The following is a 21,280-nucleotide window of genomic DNA, read 5'->3' as shown; positions in this document are numbered from 1 at the left end:
AGAATGTAGTAGTAAATGGCATACAGGTGGAACAGGCTTTCAGTCTGTTTGTGTACCATGGGAACCGGCTGACTGACAGGTGAGTAGAGCCATCATCAGTTACCATGGTAAGGCTAGCTTCCTTTGCAGTGCTCCAGTGGAGGAGAACATGGCAGTAATTAATTCATCTTGAAATGGCTCTTTCCTCCCTGGAGACAGGCACAACCTCCAGAACACTCAATTACATTGCTTGTACTGGACCTGGGAATACACAGCCTGTCTGTCCATCTCAGTCCTCTTCCTCCCAGGCCTAGCATCACTCTCAGTAAAACTCAAGGCAGTGTAATTCAGCACTTCTGTGTCCAGGTTCTAAAAAAAGAGAAAAAGGGGTTACACATACTGTAAATCAGATAATGCCTAACTTTATGTAATTTAGCTGCACTTAATTTACACATTTAGTCTACTAATGTTCTATATTCTTTTGTTGTTGTTGTTTCAAATACAAACAAAAAATAATGCAAACCTACTGTATGTTTAATGAAGTGTTGTCCAAGTGGAAGAAAAAAAGAAAGGGAAACATTTTCAGCTCATTTATGGTTTAGTCACATGTGAAGGGTTTCAAATGATTAATAATGATTCAATAATTCAATAAAAAAACTATTCTGTATGAATTAACACATGTACTTCAAACCTCTTACTGTATGTTAGAAATTGAGTAATTTAATTATTATTTTTAGAGGTTGCTGTTGTACCTGTTTGTAATTTGAGCTTTCTCTTGTGTGCTGATGGAAAAATGCACCAAGATGTGTAACTTTGGAGAAAGCTGAAAACAGAATGAGAAAAATTAGCCTCTGTGCACAGTAACAACAGCAAAACGAATTATATACAGTAAGTGTCAATTTCCTAATGTAAAATATTATTTTTAATGCTGAATTATTTGTGATTCATCTGCACATTGCTTTCCAACACTAATGAGTCTCGTGACTTGGCATATGACTTGCAGTGATGCCAGTAAAGATCCTTGTATTCTTCCAGTACATTTGCATTTAGGGACTGTGGAGCTCACAAATGACAAATTGGCTGTGCATGCAGGCATGTTGTAGGAGCAGGACTGGATGTCTCATTCTCTTAGACAAGTCTAAAAATATTTGGAAATTTCAAATTGGGTGTTGAAACAGTAAAAACTCTAGATATATATATATCTATAAATACTGTATGTTAAGAAACCAAAATACCTTGTAGTAGAACATTTAATTTAAACCTCTAAGTACTAAAAAAATGGCATACACTTAAAGCAAAAGATCAAAAGTTACTAACAAAATGATTTATCAGACTTTATTTTGATTACAGATTTTATTCATCATGTGTAGGTAAATTCAAAACTGACCTGTTTTGTGCTTCTTCATCAGGCTATAGGCTAGGAATGTGATTAAAACCACTGACACAATGTTTGTTGTCAACAAAACTAGGGTGAAATAGTTAAGTGTGACTTCACGACCAACTCCTGTTGTTAAAAAGCCAGTGAATTATGAAAGAGAAAGAGAGTGTTAAATGATAGAGAAGAAAAAATATTGAAGATAGAGAACTGCAAAATGTATTGAAGTCTTGACCAATATAATAAATATTAATAACAATAGCAGGTCAGTGTAGACTGGATATTTTGTCTTCAGTAAACTGTCTCACTTGTAAACTGAAATCTGAATAGAAACATTTGTTCCTTTCCTCATAAACAGTGCAATATGTCATATTATTTAATTAAAAGAGACAATTTTCTTTCTTTTGTTCTTCAAATATCCTTGAACAGGCAATAAAACTGATTTGGTACAATATCTTCATAAGTTTTTTTATTATTTCATTTTTTTACTGATTTATTAGCTGAATTTGATGATAACAATTGCTTTCTTTATTGTATTTTTACCAAGCTACTTTATATATTTGTGGAAAGACGTTTCCTGTTTTGTAATTTCATCAGGATAGAAACTGATGTTTTCAGTGTTTTTTCCATAAGGATCACGTCCCTTTTCTGATTTACTCAACATTAAATTCAGACACTCTTATTTTAGTAATACACATTACATACACAATTAAAAAAAAGAGAGTATTTCTGAATCTAAACATTTTAATACAGTTAGTTTAATGATCCAGTTTCTATTACTATCATTTATATAATGAGAGTTTTAATAATAAATATGAATATTAGTATATAAGAGTAATAACAAGCTACCTGTTATCTCCAGAACTGTCCCATTCCCAAACACTATCTCCCAGCATGTGACCACAGCACAAAAGTAAATCCCAGCATCAGAGGGGCTGAGGTTTCTCTTGGGGAGGTTATAGACACAGCTCTGTGCTGGAAGCTTAGCTTTAGAGCTCCCCTCACACTGATCACTCCTGTTTCCATAAGTGTAAATTACTCCTGGGAGGGATTCTTCTGAACCAATCCTTAACCAATAAACATTGGGCTCTCCTTCACAGGTCTCAGTGTGTACTGTACACTGAATAGTCACTTCATCTCTTGGCTTGACTGGGACAGACACAGGCTGCTGCACAACATTCCTGCTCACTGATTCTGATCCTAAAATAAACATTTATTAACATTTATCCATTTGTATTATCAACGGAAAGTTTACTAAACATTTTTCAAATATAAATACCGAACAAATAACATATAATGGATTCACTCCTGTATTATACAGTGTTATTATATTCTATCAGATTAATATACATGAACATGAAAATATAAACGTTCTGCCATTCAGTCCTGTATGCATAAAACACATTCATATCTGAAACATGTCACCGAACATAAAGGAAGAAGTTAAACCATTTTTTTTACCTGTAAGTATCAGAAAGGTTCCATTCCCAAACTGGATTAAGTTTACGTAGATGACTCCACAATAATATACTGCAATATCTCCTGGTTCAATGTTTGAAAGTGTTAGATTGAAGCTGGTCTTACTCTTCTGTGCTGTAAAACGGGGCTTATCTTTAAATTCTTCATGAAACACAGTCCCTTCAGAATTGGAATAGGAATGTACTATGTTCTGAGGAGCCTGTCCAAAGGACTGCTTGAAACAAATCCAGCGAGCCATCTTATCTTGTGGAAAATAGCACTCCATTGTGACAGAGTCTCCTAGTCGCACTGAATATTTGAGAGGAGGCTGGGAGATGTCTGCCATCAGAGAGACAACTTTTAAAACATAAAATATTTTTTTGTGGCTCACACATAGAACTCAACATAACAGAAAAATTATAATTCACCTACTGTGCAACCATAAACAGAAGAATAATATTCTTAAGACCTTAAAGCATATGGTAAATGTACTTCATGTGTTTATACATATTTTTTATATGTCTCTTTAATTCATGGTAAATTAATGAATAATATTTGGTCATAAAGGTGCCTATAATTCATCATAACCAAAATAAACAAAGTCAATTCCTGTGTTCAATAATATTTTCATTGTGCAATGCCCGTTTCTTTATTTGTCAAACAAATTTCCAATTGTAAAGTTTAAAAACAAAATCTTGTTTTAAACACATTATTTTTTAATAAAAGTATAATTTTGTTATTTTAAATTTTATAGTTTTGTAGTTTTGTAGTTTTATAGTTTTATAGTTTTGTCCCAGAGAAACAAAACAACTCTAATAATTCAAATTAATTGAAATAAAATCACAACATCTAAAAATCTTTATGCAAAAAAATAAAGTTTAAAAAATATTTGTTACTATTTGACACTAAATAACTTTTCTCTGTTATAAAACACCAGACTTACAAACTTTTGAGAAAAGCAGAAGTTGTGCACAGTCTGTCCATCACAGTGGTTCCTCTGTTTTTGGTTGTTCTTACACTCTGCTGACTGGCAGTATGGGATTGCAGAGCACCTGACACACACACTTCTCTGGTAACTGCTTGGGAGGATAGCACACACGTCATCTGTGCTGGGATGTATATGGTCAATTACTTAAATGTGTAGGGGTAAGTGGAAACATCCCCACAGATATTTTTGTATGTGTTATATAATACCTTCAGGTATGTCAAAGCAGACACTAAACCCATCACAAAAAGGCACAGATTTTTTTTCATTTAATGTGTTAGACCTTTTGTCTAAGGTGGGTTACAAGTTTAACGATAATGTACATATAATTTAAATTAAAATAGGTATAAAGATTTGATTTTGTTTTAGATATTTTAGATAATGTACTGCAGGAGTTCCTATAATAGAGAAAGTGATAAGTCAAATGTGTCTGACAGTAAGTGTAAGTAACACAAATACAGTATACCACAGGAAGAGCAACACATCATTAGATTCTATAATGTTTGGTATGCTGATGGCTTTTGAAGTTTCTCACTCCTTGTCCTTTTGTAGTTTTTACAAGAGTTTGTTTTTGTCATTTAGTTGAAATTCCTTCCTGGGTGAGATAGGCCTACCATGTTCAAAAAGCAGTTCAAAGGTATTACAGATGCAGCCATTCAAAGTGCACGGCACAAACACGTACCGCAGGAATTTTACTACTGAAGGGAAATTTTAGTAGCTGAGACTAAAAAGAATAGGAGCATAACGTGTGAAGGCCATATACAATATTAATTTTGGATCATAAACATACAGTATTACAGTATGTAAACTGTATATGGCTGGTCTCGTTACTTTAAAGAAAGAATACACACCAGTATTCCATTTCTCCCTAAACGTTTTAAGCATCAAAGTCTTTAACTAACGTGAAATAACATGTGTATAAAAAGTGGTAGTTTTAAGCTTTCTGCAAATACGCTCGATACCGGAGTAAACAAGCATACTTTTAGAATTTGATTAATAGGGAATATAATATGGAATCATGTATCTAAAGAAATTAATAACAATATAATTATATTCATGTACTGCAACACCAACAGTAGTACTGTATACGTACACTGTATGCATCAGTGAAAAAACTGAGGTTTAAAAAAAGAGAATTAGCTCACTGATACTGTAGTTTTCTGTGGAGGCTGTGAACATTCTCACAAGTCGTGGTCTGCGCCAAGCACATTTTCTGGCCTATTGTGTTTTAAAGAAGATACAAGTTTTTTTAAATACATTTCAGAAAAGTGTAATCCATACTGAAAAGCTGTATTTATTCAATTCAAACGTGGTAAAAAAAAATGGCTTAAAAATGACATAGTGAAGGCTGAGATGTGCTTGAGATGTGCTTGTCCCATGGCATGATTGCTTAAGCAACTGACTTATACACTTGAGGTTGAGTGTTCAAAATCAGCTGTTGCCATCAGTTTCCTTTTAACAAATAAAAATGTCTTTGAAAAACTAAAATAGCTAATGTTATTGGCATTATATTGACATTTTAGTATATATATTTATTATAGTATATATTTAGTATGTTCTTTCCTTGTTTACATGGGTTTTATGAGTGTGTGCATGTCTGTGTTTGTGTCTGTGTGCTTGCCCTATGCAAGACAGGTATCTCCCAGAAAATGGATGGGTGGATGAAGTATTATGGCAGGAACTGAAACAAGCTGCTCGTGCAAAGAAAACTTCCACTGTCTTTGAAATGAAGCAGTTATATAATGAATGGTGGTGCAGAATTCCTAAAAATCAATGTGAAACAATAAACAGTTACTGTTATTGTGAAGTTAATTGCTGCTCAGATTACTGATTTACATGAGTAAATGATAATAATAATTTATATAATATGGTGCCTTTAAAAGTAGCTTCTCAAAGCACTTTATAGTAAGAAAAAATAACAGAGATAGGAAATATGCAGCTGAAGATGCAAGGAGAAGATACAGACAACAATTAAATAAAAGCATTCATGAAGTAGATCTGGCTTTTAAAGTGCTCAGGGAACATGACTCTGATATCCTTGGGGATAGAATTCCTGTCAGCTATAAAATGTAAATGATGTTGGGGGTTAAACATGACACTAGAGTTAAAATGAAGGTTGCAAGGTGGGGAGTAGGAAGACAACATGTGAGTTGTACAACAGTACTGAGGTGTAGAGACTTACATGAGGATGAGGTGAGCATGAGAATTTGATTTTGAATTTGACAGGAAACCTGATAGGAACCCAGTGCAGGGACTCCAGGACTGGAGTAATGTGATTCCTTTCACACAACCTGATCTGATCTGCCTGCCAAATTCTGAACATACTGAAGTTTGTTCAGTTTTCCATATGTGGGTCAAACATTAAGCATGGATCAAATATCACCCCCAAATTCTTCAATTTAGATTGAAATTCAACTACAGTACCATCCACAGATAGGGTTACTGCATCGGCTTTACATAGTCACTCTTTTTTTCGTTGGTGATGCAATCAAGAGAGTGCAGAGACAGTCACCTCAGTGTCAGGTTTAGTATGGATGTAGATTTGACTATTATCAGCATAGAAAACCAGACCATGTGATCTTTACTAATGACCAAGTGGGAGCATATAAATGGTAAATAGTAGGGGTGCAGTATCGAACCCTGAGGGACACTAGACGTAAAGGAACCCAACTTCAGAACTGAAACCCCCAAGAGAGACAAAGTGTCAGCAATCAGTAAGGTAAGAGTGGAACCATTTAAGAGAAATGTCAGAAACGCAAATTACAGTCTCATTTACTGTTGAATCATTCTGAAAAATAAAATAACTCTTCCACTTCATCCAATTCAGGGTCATGGGGGAGCTGGAGCCTACCCCAGTAAGCAACAATTGCAAGGCACAATACACTCTGGACATCACAGGGTAGATACACCTGTAGCGGCAATGCTTATTAATAAGACAGAATTAAGTGTTGCCGTGCTTTCCTAAATGAGGCCCCATCTCTCTTTCTCATCTCTGTGCTTCAGCCACAGAGAAGCTATTCATACAGTTCTGATTTAGGGTGTTTTCTCTAAGATAAGGAGCAGCTCCCAAATGGGGATGTGCCCAGCCATGATGGCTATCATGATCAATGGCCATTCCTGGCGCCTATCCGTCTGTGAGATTCTTGGGAACATCTGGATTGCAGTCCTAGATGTCAGAGGTCATTGTGACTCATCTCTCACCTCGACGAATCAATCAGGAACCTGTAGGGAGTGGAAACCCCACGTGGGTCTGAAATGCCTACTAAACTTTCGAACAGTCACCATCTGTCTTGGTCCTGGTTTAAAAGACACTGCACACCTCAGAAACTTTGCTTCTCCGGCCAATTTTCACACCCTCAGAGACAATCAGGTGACGGCCGGTGTTGTCTGTACAGGGACTGGAACCTTTTTTCTGCAAAGTGTCAGCCTGGGGAATGCCCTACATAAATCGCTAGCCAGCGTCAACATGGAAGCTTCCCTTGATCACTAGAGTTTACGTTTGGACTCTTGTCGACAACCTTAATAAGTTTTTATTCAGCAGCAGCGCTACACCGGAAGCAAACTGAGTTTCTTCCCCCTAAAAAGTGACTTGCACAGACCCGCAGTCACCCTCTGTGCATAGAGACTTTCTACTAGTCAGCCAGACTACTAGTAGGTCCCTGAAAGAGACACTGTCGGCGTTTAGCCACAGAAGAAATCTCTTCTCCTAATTCGTCCGACTCTGAGCTGCACTCCGACTGGTTGTCCAGGAGCCAAAGGACGCCAGGACGATGCCTATTGAATGCCGCAATGATTGGACGCGGCCGCTAGCTGCTTTTTGGTGTCTGTGCCGGGAAATACAAATCCATATCTGGATAAATTAACCCAATGTTTTACATTGCATCTCGAGAATTCTATTGTTACCACAACACAAGTTGATATCAATTCAATTCATATGAGTAATGTATTTACTTTTGAGTAGCTAATGTAGACTGATTAACGATAGCATAGCTGTATACTGAAGCATATTCTTTGTATCTCTTTGAGTTTTGCATCTCTTTGTGATTATATACCTTGCACTTTGATAACCCTCACAGTAAGATCTGCCACCTGTATCCAGGCAGACTGTTATATGTTTTATGCACAATTTATGTATTAATAAATGTATCTTGTTTATTGAATCCGTGTGTGTGCATCGCTGATCAATTGATTTGCTAAAATCCATAACGGACCACCTCGTGATTGCTGCTACAATTCATAAATTGTCCCAGTAAATTCACAAAACCTCTACAGACATATACAAACAAAGACTCACATCAGCTGGCATCACAGGTCCAGACTTGAACCTAGGACCCCAGCATTGCAAGATAACAATACTAATGCCTGGTCCACCATGCCACCCATTATGATATATTTTAGATATCATATTTAGCTTCTCTTTAACCCTATATTTAGTTTAAATGAAGATAAATTGTTGCAGGTCCAGAGCAGAATTTAGCCAGGTGATGCAGTGTAATGCCCAAGCAGTCAGGACCTTAGTTTAACATCTTTTAACAGCTTAACAAGACCCACTACTGTCTCTTGTCAGCATACCAGGGCTTTTGTTTACAAAATGTGTGTCCAAAGGGAAAAGCTCCTCTTACTGCTCCACCAATATTTCAGAAACGTGTTTTAACTTTGAGGTTTTCCATCTCAATTTTAATGATCCCCTTCCCTCCTTTAGTTCTATATTGTTCATAAAGTCCGGCTTATGATGACTAAAATTAAACGTAATACTTGCTTAGATCATATAAATTCTCAGTAACCCCTTAAAACAAGGTTACCTGTATAGTAAGATCAAATATCTAAAATAGTGATATATAATAAGCAAGTTATGAGTCATTTTGAATTGCTATAAACTCTTTTATTGAAAATTATAAAAAACTTACTACTATCCAAATTATTATTTTATAATATTTTATAATTTGATAAACATATAATTCAGAAATTATTATTTTTAATGTTGTGTGAAATGTTTATACTAGCATTTGCATTTATCACCAGAATTAAACTAAATTAAATAGTCAGGAGATAAACAAGAAAAGTCTTAACAGAAGACCACCTTCTCACAAACTATGATTGTAACACAAAGCTGTAACATTTTTACAGGTACTACATTCACTCTGTGTCATTCATATGCTTCTAAATAAAGTGGTTCTAAATAAGTTGTTTGATTGACCACCTTAACAAACAAAACCCATTGTAGGCCTTGGTCTACTGTAAAAAAAAACAACACTGTAAAAATGGCCATGGCTCCTTTTTGGACATAAAATATTTTTATTAATATGACATGCATACGACTTATTGAATATATAATACATGTTGGTAAGGCATTGCAGTAATTACATTGTAATATACATGTCTACTGAGACAGACAATGAGAAAAGAAGTCTTTATTTCATTAGAAGCACTTTTTTGTTCATTCAGTGGGTCCCCCTTGGAGTACTGTATATCACAATGCTCTCTTTGAGTTATATTGTGATATATTGGTACATTACCCAGTCTTATTTCATTCTCCCATTATATTTTAGCAAACAACCATGAGAGGGCCAGGTTCCTTTTGTAGATAGTGCCTTAATCTGAAGATCCAGCTGCTTCTTGAAAGCCAATGGTAAAACAGCTCTGGCTGGCCAGTTTGTTCCAGATACCCAACACCATTTAGTGCTTCTTATTGTGAAACCTACATTGTTCTTCTCTTAATTTTAGTTTTTTGCCTGCAGATCCTTATTTCATTGTCACTCCTGCTGCTGTTCATTGGATCGATTCAGAAAATGCATTTTATGCATTTGTGACAACCCCTTTGTAATCTCCTGTGTTTGAGTCGGAATAAATTCTAAATTTAGTTTTTTTAGTAATCTAGTTGCTTTGTATTGTATTAAAGAGTGTAATATCCTGGATATTGAAAAACATCTTCTTTCTACAAGCTTTGAATATATAACAATGATGCACATGAAAGAGAATAAATTATTAATTCCTTGATAATGTAATGTGATATATCCTGTAATAAATAATGAGAGGTATATTAGTAGAGAAATAATACAATATTTTACAATAGAAGTTCTTTTAAAAACAGTAGGAAGAGTCAAGGTATGTTTTTGAGAGAAGGTTGTGATTTCTCTTTCTTCACCATGTTATTCAGGCCGTTATCATGAGTACATCAGCTCTGCTAACAAAAGGAAATGCAGATTTTAAAAATTATGAATGGAAAAATCATGCAGGCAGTACATTATTTTTGAAACTCGGATTCTGAAGATGTGAAAATGGCTGCTGATCCTTCTTAAAACTCTTATTGAATGATCTATATACAGAAGCAGCCATTCAAAGTGAGCGGTACAGACACGTACTGGAGGTAATTGGCTATGGTGTCGCGCATTGTGACGCACGATGACACGCGGTACCGCGGTCCGTGATTGGTTGACCGACAGGGGCACTCGTGGTCTGTTGGTCTGTCTTAGAAAGATTTACAATAAACGTCTTTACTGTGCCCGTTGTAGTATTGAATATTTATATGGAATTTTACCACTGAAGGGAAATCTTAGTGCCTGAGCATAAAAAGAATAGGAGCATACTGTAACGCGTGTGAAGGCCATAAACGATATTAATTTTGGAACTTAAACATACAGTATATGGCTGGTCTCGGTACTTTAAAGAAAACATACACACCAGTATTCCATTTCTCCCTAAACATTTTAAGCATCGAAGTCTTTAACTAACGTGATACCGGAGTCAACAAGCATACTTTTAGAATTTGATTAAAAGGGAATATAATATGGAATCGCGTATCTAAAGAAATTAATAACGATATAATTATATTCATGTGCCGCAACACAAGAATAGTACACGCTGTACATTGTCTGTTGATAATGTTTCTGTAGTGCTTTTTCAGCACTCTGCATGTGACCTTGCTGGTGGAGCTGTGGGTTAGGTTCCTGACTCCCATGTCACAGGGTCTGTGATCAAATCCCACTGTGGAACCATGACTTCTTTTTTTAACAAACATTTCTTTGAAAAAATGAAACGTTTCCCTTGGTCAGAGATTAAATAAAACCTCACTCGCACCAAACAAATTTATATTTCTAAATATCACAACATGATTGAATTTAAGTCATTTTAATAACAATGAATAGTCACCTAGGCGTTACAATATAAACATTTATATTGATTTAAATCGCGTTTTGATTTAAATCGCAAACGTGGGTTTAAATATATGTGTTTTTTTGATTCACAATCAGACAAATGCAACATAAATTGATATCTTTGTTCATGCACAAACAGTGGCATGTTACATTATTAATTTGGGTGTCTCCTCTTGCCAGAAAGCTCTAAATTGCATTTTGAGTGCAGTTTTTGACTTTTTCTAAATTGCAACCCATAAATAAAGCTGATACAGTTTAGACTTATTTTAAACTGTATTACAGCAGCACAATGGACAATGCAACGTAAATTGCAAAAATGCACTTGGAATCTGTCCAAGCCCTGCTTGTCAGGCATTTTCTTTTACTGCAACGGACATAAAAACTCCCTTGCTTTTAACAGAGCGTTTCATAATTTCTAACTACGAAAATTATTTAAACTGCGACACTTATCATTCATTCCATTCTATTCCATTATCAGTCTTCCATTTCTCCCTAAACATTTTAAGCATGAAAGTTTTATGAAACGGTGCCCAAATATGCGATTGCTGTATGGAATGAATTTTAATTTTAAAAATTATTTAACACGAAAATTAAGCTGTTTACATCTTCCACCTGAGAACAGTCACCCGTTGCTACCCAACGCAGAAACACAGCCACTAACTAGCAAAGAGAGGACATTAGCTAGCCAATATGATAAAGAAATAAATGATTATTTTGTTTATTTCTTTTGCACATTTATTTGAACATTTCCATCGATTGTACAAGCACTTGGAAACTGTCCAATCCCTAGTTCATCAGGCATTTTCTTTTACGCTGTAGGCATTCTCCTGGTCTGGCGCCGATCTGTGTCTTCTAGGATATAATGCCAGTGAACTCTTCTTTTATGTCCATTATAACAGACGAATCTCCTTTGCTTTTAACCGAGCGTCTAACCCCTCTGATTGGAGAAAAAAGACGTGCTGGTTTGCTATACATACTGTACCAGGAAGATGATTTCTTTCTATTCGAAACGTGTATTTTAAAAGTTTAAGAAGTAAAAACCTTACAGCGTACACAGATTTCTAAACTGATCAGGATCATTATCTTTGTCTTATCCATAATAATGTTCACCGCTCTGTCCAGCAAATTAATAATAAACTTTATTTTATATAGCGTTTTAAACGAATAATTAGATTGCTCATAAACCTAATCGCTTTTTCTACATAAACACAGCGTGATTGCTCTCTGAAAATGCTTTTTCTTTTTATTTAGGCTCAGATTTCAACTATAGATCGTATTATTATAAACTTTCTTGGAAAAATGTCTTTTATATAAACCATGTTTGCTATTAATTCATTTAGCGCTAGAATATGTTCATTGTCTTCCAATCGAGTCGATTAGAAGCTTGCCACGCCCAGACTGTTACACCAATGCATTAGCATGTTAAAGCGATTTCATTGAGGAGCCTAGCTTTCTTAACTAGTAAGTACTGTACTCGTTAATATCTTAGCACAAAGCAGAAACTTCTTGTATTTTCCGATGACATACATGTGGAAAGATTACAGATTTTAATCGTCTTTTTTCTGAACCAGGGAAAATCTGATCATGTTTCTCTATAACAATAATAAAAAACTTTATTTTACATATCACCTTTAAAAGTGGCATCTCAAAACAATACAGTAGATGTAAACCACAGATTACAAAGTAAATACCCAGACAAACGCAAACGCGTTTTTAATAAAATGCTTTTATTCATTCAGCAGAGAGAGAGCGTAAAACCTGGGCGTAACAGCTGTTCCTTTTTCTGATCACTCGCTCTCTGGATAAACGTCTCGCCTGTCCTGTTCTTTGTTTTCCTAATTTGCCGATTATGCCTGCTGCGATCCACTCCTACCCTCACACCTAAAGAAGACTATTTTAAATTTCTTTGTGCGGTCCAATGTGCAATTAACCCTTGTATGTGCTGTCCTTAAGGTGATATCACATAAAGGTGATATGTAAAATAATGTTTTTTATTATTGTTATAGAGAAACATGATCAGATTTTCCCCGGTTCAGAAAAAAAAGATCTAAAGTACTGTACTGTATACTAGTTTGTCACTCTTCTCATCCCCTCTTTGCTAAATGGCTTTTGAATAGAGTCACATGAAGAGAGAGGTGAAACAGCCCTACACAGCCCTGTCGCAGTACACAAATATAATTATATCTTATTAATTTCTTTAGATACGCAATTCTTTTAATACAGTCTTTGCTGTGCTCTAGAGGATCCTTGTGATATTTCGAGCTCTGGTTGAATGATAAGTGTCGCAGTTTAAATAATTTTCGTAGTTAGAAATTATGGAACGCTCTGTTAAAAGCAAGGGAGTTTTTATGTCCGTTGCAGTTTTTTTGCAACATGAATATAATTATATCGTTATTAATTTCTTTAGATACGCGATTCCATATTATATTCCCTTTTAATCAAATTCTAAAAGTATGCTTGTTGACTCCGGTATCATGTTAGTTAAAGACTTCGATGCTTAAAATGTTTAGGGAGAAATGGAATACTGGTGCGTATGTTTTCTTTAAAGTACCGAGACCAGCCATATACTGTATGTTTAAGTTCCAAAATTAATATCGTTTATGGCCTTCACACGCGTTGCAGTATGCTCCTATTCTTTTTATGCTCAGGCACTAAGATTTCCCTTCAGTGGTAAAATTCCATATAAATATTCAATACTTAAATGGGCACAGTTAAGACATTAAATATACATATACATACTGTATACAGTACAGTTTGCATATGGTAATATGTTTATGTTCCTAAATCAATCTCTTTTATGAGCATGTGAAAGGCATGGTGAATAGATTCTCAATAATTACTGTACTTTGCATGATTGGAAACAAATGCGTGATTGCGAAATGCTGTGGTGTTACTTTTACAAAGACGGTCAATGAAAAAAAGAATGTGGACCAGGGCAATACTTTGAGTTTACACTTACAGCTTGTCCAAGGTCATTCATTATTAATATTATTAGTAATATCTTCGTTAAAGACTTTGATGGCGACAGCTCAAACATGAGAGGTTGAGCTTAATTAGCTCCACCTTGCGGAAATTCCGGATACTACAGATGCAGCCATTCAAAGTGCGCGTTACAGACACGTACCGCAGGTGACGTCGCTCAGTATGACGCAAGATGACGCGGGGCACCGCAGTACGTGATTGGTTGACCGACAGGGGCACTCGTGGTCCGTTGGTCTGTCGTAGAAAGACAGTAAACGTCTTTGCTGTGCCCGTTGTAGGTATTGAATTTTACCACTGAAGGGAAATCTTAGTAGCTGAGCATAAAAAGAATAGGAGCATACTGTAACGCGTGTGAAGGTCATAAACGATATTAATTTTGGAACATAAACATACAGTGTATAGCTGGTCTTGGTACTTTAAAGAAAAAAATACACACCAGTATTCCATTTCTCCCTAAACATTTTAAGCTTCGAAGTCTTTAACTAACGCGATACCGGAGTCAACAAGCATACTTTTAGAATTTGATTAAAAGGGAATATAATATGGAATCGCGTATCTAAAGAATTTAATAATGGTATTCGTGTGCTGCGACAGGGCTGTGTAGGGCTGTTTCGCCTGCCTGTTCATGTGAGCTGTCTTGTAGACGTGACTACCAGCTGACAGGTTGTGTTTTCGAATCCAGCTGGTGCTGGTCTTTTCTTTTAACAAACATTTCTTCGAAAAAATAGAATAGCGATATTATGGACAATCAATTGACTTTTATATTTCAAAATATCGCAACATGATCGATATTTGCGATATTTTGAACATATCTTCCCTTCTGACAGCGGTGCCTGCTTCTATTGTGTGTGTGTGTGCAACAGAGTAAATTTTTAATAGCGTTTTAAGCGAATAGGTAATTAGATTGCTCGTAAACCTAATCGCTTTTTCTACATAAACACAGCATGATTACTCTCTGAAAATGCTTTTCCTTTATTTTTAAAGTAGGCTCAGATTTCAACTATAGATCGTATTATTATAAACTTTCTTGGAAAAATGTATTTTATGTAAACCATGTTTGCTATTAATTCATTTAGGGCTAAAATACGTTCATTGTCTTCCAATCGAGTCGAGTTGACATTGGAAGCCTGCCACACCCGGACTGTTAAACCAACGCATTAGCACGTCAAAGCCCATTGAGGGTATTGAGCCAGTATTGGCTTTAGTATTCCCCCCCTCTCCCCTCAATTCAATTCAATTCAAGGTGTTTTATTTGCATGACAGATGGGTACAAGCAGTGTTGGGTATGTATATTGTAACGCTTACGGCAGACAGGCACTCTGTAACAGCCGGCGCACCAGAGCAGCGCACCGAGGGAGCGTCTGCATTTATAACTTGGTTTTTAAAATTAGTCAAGCAATATGAAGCATCTTCTTTTACTTTTGAGTCCCTTAAATACATTGAACACAGCTTTCTCACCACTTAAGATTGCTCTTGATACCATCCTTACACAAAGCAGAAGGGAGATTTTAGTGCCTGAGCATAAAAAGAATAGGAGCATACTGCAACGCGTGTGAAGTCCATAAACGATATTAATTTTGGAACTTAAACGTTCAGTATATGGCTGGTCTCGGTACTTTAAAGAAAACATACACACCAGTATTCCATTTCTCCCTAAACATTTTAAGCATCGAAGTCTTTAAGTAACGCGATACCGGAGTCAACAAGCATACTTTTAGAATTTGATTAAAAGGGAATATAATATGGAATCGCGTATCTCAAGAAATTAATATGCAATAACTGAGTCAAGGGACTCAGAGGATCCAAGGCTAGACTGAGTATAATAGGCTTCGGGCTTCTATTGTGACATCTACTGTAAATTACAGAAATGTTAAAAGTAAACAAAATAAAGTAACTAAAATGTGGTCTAAAATCACCCCTTTAGACACCCCTTTTACTTCACTGGTGTCAGATATGAAAGGCAATAGTCTCCCGTTCTGTCTGCTGTGTGTTGCAGCAGAGGGACTCCCTGCCGCTGAAAGGGGCAGAGTAACTTGCATGCCCTCTAGTACAGTTTACACATGCACGACTTTAAAAGCTAGCAAGACAGGTTTCGATTCACATTAGCTGGCGAGCCTTGTTAAAAAAACGAATGATAATGTAACATGCCACTGTTCATGAACAAAGTTATACTGAGATTTCCTAAGATACGCGATTAAAAAATAAATAAATAAAAATTTGAATCTCCCGCGGAACACATTCCATAAGAATCAGTGGTTTTACAGTATATATCGCCTTTAAAGGTGGCTTCTCAAAACGCTTTACGGGATAAAAACAACCAGAACAGCAGCAACAACAATATTGTATTTCGTTGCACTTTGAAAACCAAGTAATAACTTAACTATACAGTACGTGCAAACGTTTCGTATGTTGCTGTCGTGAATGTCTGCGTACCCATAAGTATCTTATTTGCCTTGAGTCTGTCTACAGTATCTCTGTCCCACTACCCCCATCTCTCCCTCAATTCAATTCAAGGTGTTTTATTTGCATGACAGATGGGTACAATTCTTGTTGGGAATGTATACTTTGATATTTACACCCGGCGCGGCACCGAGGGAGCGTCTGCATTTATAACTTGGTTTTTAAAATTAGTCAAGCAATATGAAGCATCTTCTTTTACTTCTGAGTCCCTTAAATACATTGAACACAGCTTTCTCACCATCCTTACACAAAGCAGAAACTGTCCGATGACTCACAGTACAAGTGGAAAGATTACAGATTTTAATCGTCTTTAATTTTGTCTTTAATTTTGCCTGTGGAGTGTATCTTATTAAGCTCTAAATTGCATTTTGAGCGCGGTTTTTTACTTTTTTTTAATTGCATTTTGGGCGCGGACAGCACATACAAGGGTTAATGAACTGCGCCAAGAAATTTAAAATAGTATTCTTTAGGTGTGAGGGTAGGAGTGGACCGCAGCAGGCATAATCAGCAAACCAGGAAAACAAAGAACAGGACAGGTGAGATGTGTATCCAGAAAGCGAGTGATCAGAAAAAGGAAATGGAAAACGCAGAAAAAGAAAACGCTTTACAGGATAAAAACAATAACAACAGTAGTGGCTGGGCAAACGATTTTTTTTATCGAAATACAAATTGAGATACTGTACTGTATAATGATGTGCATGAACAAAGGTATACTGCAATTTTCCTTAGATACGCGATTAATGCTTCGTAGGAGGAGGCGGTCTTTTCCTCTTGTCTAACAGTTTGTCCACAAACAAAACATTCCTGTTAGACAAAAGGAATTGAAAAAAAACAATTTTGTCAATGAAAACCGGTGTGTGTGTCTCTCCCTGCTGGATGTTCCTCTCACAAACTGCTGAATGAATAAAATAATTTTATTGAAAATGCGTTTGCGATTGTCTGGTATTTAATCTGGTCCCTTTTAACTGTTTTTCGATCTACTGTATTGCTTTGAGATGCCACTTTTAAAGGCGATATGTAAAATAAAGTTTTTTTTATTATTGTTATAGAGAAACATGATCAGATTTTCCCTGGTTCAGAAAAAAGATCTAAAGTGCTACACATAACTTTCTTAATTCGATGTATTTAAAGCAGTGAACTACTGTAGGTGTCACATAACATTCAGAAATACAATCACGTATTTGACAAATAAAAACGATTATAATCTAATCCTTCCACGTTTGATCCCAAAATCCCAAGAAATATAAATCTTGACGGGTAGAAAGCTATGCTGAAAGTTTATTAAGATGCTTAGAAGACAAAGATACTGTATCAATTTATGTTGCATTAGCCTGATTATGATTAAAAAACACATATAATTAAACACGCGTTTGCGATTTAAATCAGAACACGATTTAAATCAATATCGATTCCATATTATATTAGCAGAAAAGCTTAAAACTACCACTTTTTCACACGCTATTTCACATGCTAGTTAAATACTTCGATGCTTAAAATCGTTAGGGAGAAATGGAATACCGGTGTGTATTTTTCCTTTAAAGTGCCGAATCCTGGAATCTGACTGGCTGACACCCCTCTGAAGTGGTTCCATAAAATCTGGTATACGGAAAAGAAAGCGTTGATAAATACAAGTGTCTTTTAATACACTCTTTGCTGTGCTCTTGAGGATCCTTGTGATATTTTAAGCTCTAGTTGAATGATAAGTGTCGCATTTTAAATCATTTTCGTAGTTAGAAATTATGAAACGCCCTGTTAAAAGCAAGGAAGTTTTTATGCCCGTTGAAGTAAAACAAAATGCCTGACAAAGTATGGCTTGGACAGATTCCAAGTGCTTGTACAAATGTGCTAAAGAAATTATACTTTGAGTATACAGCTTGTCTAAAGTCATCCATTATTAATACTATTAGTAATATCTTCAGTAAAGGCTTTGATGCATAAATATTTATGATAAAGGTAGGCTGTGTACTTTTGTCCAACTGAGCAATCTTGCTTTCATAAAATATACCAACATTTTAATGACTGATGATTAACATGCTGTAATACACAGTTCAAAATTAAAGGCTCAAATGCTGTACATGAGAGGTTAAGCTCCCCCTGGCGGTTTTACAAGGCGACGCCGGATAGTTAACCACGTGACACCACGTTAACTGCGTCATACCGCGTGATACTGTGACACGCCCACCGGGGTATGCCGCGAAATACCTCACGCATTTTGAATGGCTGCATCTGTATTATTTTAATTGCGGTATTATAGGAGAATTTATGGTAACTAGCGGTATTTACCGGTAACTTGCGGTAGACTGCGTACAGCGCACCGGAAAATAATGCGGTATCGCCCACGCATTTTGAATGGCTGCATCTGTACCTTTAAACCACAGTGTTTATTAAACTTCAGGAATTCCTTTCTTTCATTTTGAGGTTTATTCTGTAACAATTCCACCTGATAACAAGTACAGTATGCAAAAACCTGTTGCTCTGACACTTTAATTCAGTGTATAAAAATGTATGCTAATGTAAAAAATCATACTCCTATGCTCTAACCATCTGCTCTAGCCATCAATAAATAATATCAAAAAAATAAATTAGTAAATATACATAAGTATTTGTTTTCTAAACCTGTTATATAAGACTTAATTAATAAGTTCTGTCAGCTTAAGGATCCTGTTTGAAATTGGGTGTTTGGATTTTTCCTCTAATTTACAGTATATTTTTTCTCTGGTAACTTAAATTTCTTTATGAATGCCCTATTATGGTTTGAAGTAGTATTTATATTGTATATCCACCTTTTGCCCTGCATCTGCCAGGTAAAGCTGGGATCTGCTAAGAATAAAACAGTTACTGAAGATGGATACATTCTCTCTCTATGAATGCCAGTCAGTTACATTGTTCTCTGTGGTAATAAGTCAAGCTTTGTGTAAAGCTTTGCTTTACTTGAACAATAACTTCTGTTGCTTTTGTTCCTAATTGTGTAAAGGTGACATGAGTAATTTCCAGTGATTTGAGCAATGCAGAGCTGAGCAATGATTCATTCAATCTTGATTTTCAAAAGCAAGCTGAAACATTAAATACATTTCAAATTCTGTTTTTCTTAAATTTGTTTTTGCATTTAACTGATCTTTGGAAAATAAGGAATGCTGTTATACATACTGACTACATAAGAAAGGTTGCGATCAAGAAGAGGCATTTCTAGGGTGTTTCCTTCAGATTATGCAGTCAAAGTATTATAACTACTGTACCTCTTTCTCTGCATCTTAGTAAGACCAGAAGTAGCACCACTGTTGTAATGCAAAGCCCTCCAGTTCGTGCCCAAGACAGCCAGAAGAAAAGTTTCATCTGTTGATCACACTGCACGCAGCCTGCAACACCAGAGACACTATACACATAAGTACTTATGGACATGAAATACAGAAATACAGATAGACAGAAAGATGAATACAATCCTTTTAAAGCTATCACATTGTTGCCTTACTAAAGTCAGTTTCCTCACCTGTCATGTCTGTTTGTGTTGTATTAGTGGAGCCCAGGCTTCTGCCAGTTCCTGCAGTGTGGCAGGGAGCTCCAGCAGATATGATGGGATTCCGGGAGACCATCTCCCTGTGTGTCACACAGTGCATACACAGCTGCTGTCCTGTGTGCTGAGACACACACACTGCCTCACACACACTACTCCTGGACTCACCGTCTGAAGCACAGAACAACATGCATTGTTTTTTTCATTATTTACTACTGAAGCTATTTTTTCCCAAATATCAAAATGTTATGCAAATAATAATGCTAATAAAGCTTCCTATATATTACAATGCATAATCAGTTCAAGCATTGTTTAGAACTGTGACAATTTATGCTACTTGCATTTTCTCTCTTCACAATGTACCTTTTCTCTTCATTAAATGCTGTATAATTATGCAGGATTGTGTGATAATATAATACCTGTCAATAGAAGTGCAGTTCCATTCCCAAAAAGCACGTCACTGTAGGTCACAGCTCCACAGTAATATGTGGCCATGTCTGAGGGCCTCACCTGGGAAATACTCAAAGTGAAGCGACTGCTTTCTTTCCTTACTGTAAAACGGGGATTGTTTTCAAATTCATTATAAAAAGTGACTCTATCTGTATTCCCATAGGCAGTCGCTATGTATCTAGGAGGCTGACCCACAAACTGTTTGAACCAAATCCAGTTTATGAGACGGGTAGTGACAATAGTACACTCCAGGGTGACAAGATCTCCGCTCTGTGTTGTCACTGAGAGATGGGGCTGGACAACCACAACCTGAGGAAATATACCTGAAAAATACACAGCAACATTACAATTAAAAGAAGACAAACTTATTTCAATGACCAGCAAAAACAGCATTTTTAGTTCCCAGTAAGAATAATTGTAATAAGTTTACTGCAGTGGGAGAATCCCACATGTGAACTGTAAGGATTACCTGCTGTGAGGTAAAAGACACCCAGCAGGAGAAAAGGGATCATTCTGTCTCCCCCTTTAACTTTGTGGCGATTTGTGACCCTTGAGCAGTAAGGAAAAGAGTGACAGGTTTCAGTTTTGAGAGTGGCTGTTGTCCACAAGTTATGTAAGAACCTGAAATCTAACTGGCTGCTGTGAAATGCCCCTTCTTAACCTGACCTTTACCTAATGCCTTGGTGGTTTTTTCAAACGCTTTTTGTTCTGCATTTTAGCAAAACCTTAAATCTATGTTCTATGTTCCATGTTCCACATAACACATAATTTATTTTAAAAAGAACTAAAAAGATTTAATTGCATTTTTTTCAATATTGCATTTCTAAGCTTTTAAAAAATCAAATTATTTTTTTAACACACAGGAAACAGCTTTTCACACTTTGTATATTATACAAAGAGGGGCAGCTTTTTCTGTCTTCATAGTG

General features: G+C 36.0%; 1 protein-coding gene across 1 annotated transcript; it reads right to left on the bottom strand.

The window, feature by feature from the left end:
* Positions 1-216: 216 nt before the first annotated feature.
* Positions 217-20,866, bottom strand: LOC148836355 (uncharacterized). The gene is made up of 8 exons (XM_088914140.1): positions 20,824-20,866; positions 20,324-20,677; positions 19,881-20,075; positions 19,630-19,749; positions 2,816-3,151; positions 2,204-2,554; positions 732-802; positions 217-348 (listed from the first exon to the last, which is right to left on the bottom strand). The coding sequence occupies exons 1-8, from the start codon at positions 20,864-20,866 to the stop codon at positions 217-219; spliced, it is 1,602 nt and encodes a 533-aa protein (XP_088770266.1).
* Between the last annotated feature and the right edge of the window lie 414 nt (positions 20,867-21,280).

The sequence above is a fragment of the Atractosteus spatula genome, chromosome 4, assembly GCF_055471065.1.
Source record: "Atractosteus spatula isolate fAtrSpa1 chromosome 4, fAtrSpa1.hap1, whole genome shotgun sequence".
Lineage (NCBI taxonomy): Eukaryota > Metazoa > Chordata > Actinopteri > Semionotiformes > Lepisosteidae > Atractosteus > Atractosteus spatula.
This window is presented reverse-complemented; position numbering and strand designations above follow the sequence as displayed.